The 6890-nt window shown below is 43.8% G+C and overlaps 1 protein-coding gene across 1 annotated transcript in view; it reads right to left on the minus strand.

Moving 5' to 3' along the window:
• Positions 1–6872, minus strand: part of EXOSC5 (exosome component 5) — a 38551-nt gene extending 31679 nt beyond the window's left edge. The window contains exon 1 of the mRNA XM_040323263.1: positions 6702–6872. Within this exon, the coding sequence (XP_040179197.1) occupies positions 6702–6789 (88 nt within the window). The 5' untranslated portion in view covers positions 6790–6872. The remainder of the gene's footprint in view (positions 1–6701) is intronic.
• Between the last annotated feature and the right edge of the window lie 18 nt (positions 6873–6890).

Genomic DNA, 6890 nt, shown 5'->3' on the forward strand with positions numbered 1-6890 from the left:
TAAAAAAATTAACCCCTGACAGTAGCGATTATTTGCTCTTTTTGCACTTATTTTGTTTTTTTTAACCCCCATTATGTTACTAAACATCTCAGGCCTGGGTTCACTGCTTTTTGCAGAAACACACTACAGTTCATTTACATGTTTTCCTATGGGACACGTTCACATCCATGATTTTTTTTCGGCTGCTGCGTATTTGGAAAGGGCAAGGACTTAACGCAAAACGGTGCTATTTTTTTTTTTTTTATTCAATATACTTCAATGGTAGAAGCTGCAGAAAAGAATGTAATGTGTTTTTGAGGCAATTTGTGTTTTGTAATCTGCCCAACAACAAATTGGCCGGAAAAAAAAAAAAATGTCAAAATTTTAATATTTTTTTTCTTTTTAATTATTATTATTTATTTTTTTAAAGTGTATTTTGTGCGTGTACTCGAGAGAGGAGCCGGACTGCAGGAGTTGGGAGTAGGCAGGCCTCCCCCAGAGGCAATCTGCCACCTCTCTCCATGCCCCAGGTGGCAATGGCGGGTGTGAGGGGGTCCTCCCACACAGGCCGCCCTACCTGCTCCGCTTTGAAGCCCAACGGGGCAGAGGGACTCCCTATAAGGAAGTGAGAGGATCTAGCCCGCTCAACCAGCCCTGTTAGTCCTTCGCCTCTCTTTTTAGAGACCGCGTGGTCAAAGTGCGTGATGTTAACCCAATTTCGAGTGCGTGTAAGTGTGGTGGTTTTTGTGGGAGGGGGGTGGGCGTACTAAGCGCAGGCTTACCTCGCATAGCACACCCACCGGGAGCCGGGCTGAGACCACCAAACTCAATTCACATGTAGCCGAGACCGGGATCCGAACCCCTAGCTGCAGAGGTGAATGGCTTGTCAGCGCAGTGCCAATCGCGTTGAGCCACCGCAGCACCACTTTTTTCTTTTTAAAGCTATTATCCAATTAATTGATTAATCAAAATAATAAATCGGCCAACTAATGGTCTATGAAAATAATTATGAGCAGCCCTACATAAAATTACGAGCATCCCTACATAAAATATTGCAGCAATTGCCATTTTATTCCCTAGGGTCTCTTATATATATTATACTAGCTGAATACCCGGCGTTGCCCGGTCTTCCTATCTTAACCTTTTGGGGAGGAAAATCATAGTAATATAAATATACCCATCTTTTATATAAGGGTGTAGGTAAGGGTTAATTTAACTGTCATATATTTTTATTTGGCATATAAGTAATATGTGTACCAGGTATTATTGAAATATCTCCAGGCGTACAGAAGTTATGTGGGAACATACATTTCCCATTGATTTGCATGGGACTTTAAACAAAACCCCCGACCCTCACAAATGGGGGTAGTTAAGGGATAAATTAACTATCCTATAGTTTAAGTGGACATATAAGTAACATGTGACCAAGTGTTATCGAAATATGTACAGCCGTTTGGAAGTTATGAAGTAACATGTATTTCCCATAGAGTTGAATGGGACTTTAAAGAAAAACCCCAACCATGGCAAATGGGGGTGGGTAAGGGTTAAACCACCTATCCTATGTTTGTTGCTGACATATAAGTAACATGTGTGCCAAGTTTCATGTTAATATCTTTAGCCGTTTGGACGTGATGCTGGAACATACATACATACACACACACACGTTAAGTTTTATTTATATATATATATATATATATATATATATATATATATATATATATATATATATATAGATAGATAGATATAATGTTTGGGGGTTCCACATAATTTTCTAGCAAAAAATAATGATTTTAACTTAAGAAACAAGTGTCAAAAAAAGATTTGGACTTTAAGTGGTTAAACTTCCTGCATTTACACACAGAAGTTTAATCTAAGAAGGAAGTTAGTTACAATGTTTCATGTTGTCAAACTTGCACACAGAAGTTTATCACTTTGACCTGAGAAGGAAGCATTAGTTACAATGTTTCCTGTTAAAAACTTGGCAGACTGCCCGATTTTTTCTTTTGACAGCTGAGTGAGCAGATAAAGTCTCTCCACTTCTTATATGAAAGAATCTGCAAACTCTGCACTGGAGATGTCAGGGGGGTTGAATCGAGATCATGATTTTTTAACGATTAATTGCGCAGCTCTACCATAAGGACACTTTTCATTATGTATAGATGTGGGGATGAGCTCCGGCGTGTTCGCACACTCCATGCGCAGAGCCCGCCAGGAAGTCGGCACGGTGCTGCGCTAATCACAGGCAGTGAGACATTTCCCAATTTTTGCAGCCGAGCATCGGGACAATGTCTCCCTGCCTGTGATCAACACAGCGCCGACTTCCTGGCGGGCTCTGCGCGTGGAGTGTGCGAACACGCCGAACCTCATCCCTATATAGATGTTTTATGTTAATCATTTCACAATACTAGGAGATTTGTAGATTATTGCGCTACTGTGGAATTATTTGTCTCTCATTTTCACAAGAAAAATTACCTGTTTGCAAAATTTTATAACAAACTATGAAAAACTTTTTGTTTCTTCACAATTTTTCGTTTATTTAGCACAAAATAGAAAAAACACAGAGGCGATTAAATACCCCCAAAAGAAAGCTCTATTTGTGTGGAAAAAAGTATAAAAATGTCATCTTGGTACAGTGTTGCATGACCGCGCAATTGTCATTCAAAGTGTGAATGTACTGAAAGCCGAAAATTGGCCTGGGCAGGAAGGGGGTAAAAATGCCTAGTAGGCAAGTGGTTACAATACATTCCAGGTGCATCAAAAGAAAAAGTGTTCAATATCTTAGGCCTAGATTCACATAGGGCGGCTTTACGTTGTGCGGGCGTAGCGTATCTTATTTACGCTACGCACCCGCTACTTAGAGAGGCAAGTGCTGTATTCACAAAGCACTTGCGTCCTAAGTTACGGTAGCGTAAATCGGCCAGCGTAAGCGCGCGAAATTCAAAGTAGGCAGGTCGTGGGCGTGTTGTATTTAAATTAAGCGTGACCCCATGTAGATGCATGGCCGAACGAACGGCGCATGCTCAGTATCACGTCGTATTTACGCCCAAAGATATGCCGGCTCAATGCCTGTGATGTGAACGTAACCTACGCACAGCCACATTCACGTACGGCTTACGTAAACAACATAAAAAGATACGCTTGTTCCGACGTCCATACCTTGCATGGGCTGCGCCACCTAGAGACCTGCTTTATCTTTACGCCGGCGTATGTCTTACGTAAACGGCGTAACTAATTGCGATGGGCGTACGTACGTTCATGAATCGGCGTATCTTACTCATTTACATATTCGACGCGGAAATCAACGGAAGCGCCACCTAACGGCCAGCGTAAATATGCACCCCAAGATACGACGGCGTAGGAGACTTGCGCCGCTCGTATCTTGGCAATTCTATGAATCAGGCGCATAGATACGATGGCGGCCATTCGGACGGCGTATCTGGAGAATCTGGGCCTCACAGTTTTTTTAATTCCTAAAGATGCTGCAGCCCAAGAAAAGCCTGTCCTCTGCCAGCCACTTGTTCTTCGAGTGGAAGCAGTGATCCAGACGCACAGTTCTGCATTCAACTAAGCATACGCCACCTGCTCATTGAAAAGCCCTAAAGTTGGCCATTCCCTAATAGAATTTAATTTAAAATATGTTGCTTTGAGGAACATTTATTCAACTTGCTAATGGTTAGTGGGGTCAAAATCGACATTCATGTTCAAATGTAGTGATGAGAACATTTTAACCGCTTCAGCCCCGGAGGATTTTACCCCCTTCCTGACCAGAGCACTTTTTACAATTTGGCACTGCGTTGCTTTAACGGACAATTGTGCGTCGTTGTACCCAAACAAAATTTGCGCCCTTTTTTCCCACAAATAGATCTTTCTTTTGGTGGCATTTGATCACCTCTGCGTTTTTTGATTGTTGCGCTATAAACAAAAGAAAAGCGACAATTTAAAAAAAAAAAAACAATGGGCCAGATTCTCGTAGTTCGGCGTAATTTTGTGTGGGCGTAACGTATCCTATTTACGTTACGCAACTTAGACGGGCAAGTGCTGTATTCTCAAAGCACTTGCTCCGTAAGTTGCGGTGGCGTAGCGTAAATAGGCCGGTGTAAGCCCGCCTAATTCAAATTTGGAACAGGGGGGCGTGTTTTATGTAAATAACTTGTGACCCGACCTGATTGACGTGGATGCGCCGTCCGGGGAATATCCCAGTGTGCATTGCTCCATAGTACGCCGCAAGGACGTATTGGTTTCGACGTGAACGTAAATGATGTCCAGCCCCATTCACGAACGACTTACGCAAACGACGTAAAATATTCAAAATTCGACGCGGGAACGACGTCCATACCAGCTATACCAGCCTCTAATAGAGGGGTTGGCAGTGACAATTGTACCTCCCCCTCCCTCAAGAATAGTGGCGGGGCAGAGACAGATGACAGGCAGGAAAGAGAGGGGAGACAGATATGTATGATGCAGGGACATAAGCTGACCACGGTGGTCAGGGCTCAGTAGCCCTGATTTTCGTGGTCAGTAGAGAGAGGGGAATACAGGAAGTGGCAGGTTCAGGGAGGGTTGTTTTTTTTTTACAGTTTAGAGGGGGGCAACCAGCACCATGCTGTGTATTTGGCGTTAACCATTAAAGGCCCGCGCTGAAAATCCTTGACGACGTCAATAGACGTTCTCCCCTTTGCACGCGCAATGCGTGGCGCTCGCTGTAATCACTGAGACTCGTGGATCACAGATCCGTGTAAGGGGGCGGTCCCTTACCATGTGATCAGCTGTCAGCCTGATCACATGATGTTAACAAAGGATCGGTAATCGTTTTTTTTTCTCCTCCTGACAGCATGAGAAAAAAAAAGCAGATCACCGGGTTGTTTACAAGGGACATCGGCCTCCTCTGTGCCAAAAATACTGCCTGCCTGTGCCCACAGTGCCACCTATCAATGCCCACCTGTGATGCCAATCAGTGCCACCTAGTAATGCTGTCTATCAGTGTAACCGATCAGTGCCCATTTTTGCTACTCATCAGTGCCCATCACTGCAACCTATCAGTGCCACTTCTCAGTGCCACCTATCAATGCCCTTCAGTGCCACCTCAGTGCTGCCTATCAGCGTACATCAATTAAGGAGAGAAATTACCCGTTTGCAAAATTTTATTAAAAAAAAATATAATTTTTTTTTTTTTAATCTGTCTTTTTAATTTTTAACAAAAAATAAAAATCGCAGAGGTGATACAATACCACCAAAAGAAAGCTATATTTGTGGGGAAAACATTATAAAAATGTAATTTGGGTACAGTGTTGTCTGACCGCGCAATTGTCATTCAAAATGCGACAGCGTTGAAAGCTGAAAATTGGTCTGGGCAGGAAGGGGGTTTAAGTGCCCAGTAAGCAAGTGGTTAAGGGACCAGGATCTGCATATAATTTTGAGGGCTAATAAACATTTTAAGCCCTGCCACAGTAAATGTATTCTGGCTGGATAGCTGATACTGCTTTAAAGGGTCACTAAAGGAAAAAAAAATTGCCTAAAATTAATGTCTGCAAGGTAGACAGACAGAATAGTGTAATGATTCTGTTAAAAAACGAGTAAATACCTATTAAATTCCTTCATCTATATCACCTCCAGCGTTCTAGTTTCTGTTCTCTCATTCACTTCCTGGGTTGCGGCGCTCGTTCATGTAAGAACTACATTTCCCAGTATGAATTGCGGCACGCCCAGTAATTCACACCTCCTTGAAGTCTCTAACACGTAGAGAGCGTCCTGCCGCACAGATGTAGTTCCCAGGAGGGGGCGAGCATGTTACTGACCACCGCAGTAAAGCCTCCCTTCACGGTGGTGAGTAACAATCAGACAAGTAGGAAGTGTACAGAACAGAGAAGAAATAGAGCAACTTCTGAGCAAAAACGAACAATGAGGAAGTGAAAAAAGGAATGTCTGCAGGTAAAGGATGTTTTTTATGAAAAAAAAAAAAAAATTCCTTTACAACCCCTTTAAGTACACCGGTGTAACTAAGACCTTGAGGCTCCGTGGACACCCGATCGCAGGCGGAATCACTGCGATTCTGCCTGAAATTTAAAATCGTTACATAACGCAGGACATATTTGCAATGCCACTACTTCCTAATGGCACCCCAAACCCGCCATGATTTTGCCGCGACTATTGCAATGCTTGCAATTATCATAATTATTACAATTGCAATAATAATAATGATTGCACTCAAAAAAGGAACATAGGCTTCTTTTGGCCAACAGCGTTGCAATTTGCCACACGGCACAATTGGGGTGTCAGAAGTAATGGCATCGCAAATGCGCTTCGCAGTGATTTGGAATCGTTGCGATTCTCCCTGCAATCAGGCACGAATGGAGCCTAAAACATAGCATGTGAATGCATTGTCACCACACATGCTGCAGTGTGAATGGACTCTGAGAAGGAATGTCAAACCTCTGCAGAGAGACCACCGCTTCCCCACAGAGCCCATGGGTCCTACTTTGCAGCCTGCTGGCAGAAGATGGGCTTTTCTACTCAGGCTGGGGCTACTTTCTAAAGAAAACAAACTCTAGAGCCTTTAATGTTTGTTGGGAAGCTGATTTAACCAAAATAATGTAGTTGTTCATACAGATGTACGTTTTAACCCCAGGAATCTATGGGGGGCCGGGGAGTTGTAGTCCTCCCTGCTGGGATCCGGTCAGTGGGGACACCATGCTCACTTCCCACCTCCCTTCACAAGCCATTACCCTGCATGAAGTTGGCGGAGCCGTCCGGCCGGCTCAGCAGGCTCTGCTCACAGCCAACCTCCCGCAGACTCGATTCTACCGCCTCCATCCTTCTCCTGACTACAACGTGCGTAGCACTTCCGGGGTCCTCATCCCGCCCAGGTTGCCCTTGTCCTGCCTGACCGGCGGAATGCCAAAATCCCCCCTCAT

This window comes from Rana temporaria, chromosome 9, assembly GCF_905171775.1.
Source record: "Rana temporaria chromosome 9, aRanTem1.1, whole genome shotgun sequence".
Classification (NCBI taxonomy): Eukaryota; Metazoa; Chordata; class Amphibia; order Anura; family Ranidae; genus Rana; species Rana temporaria.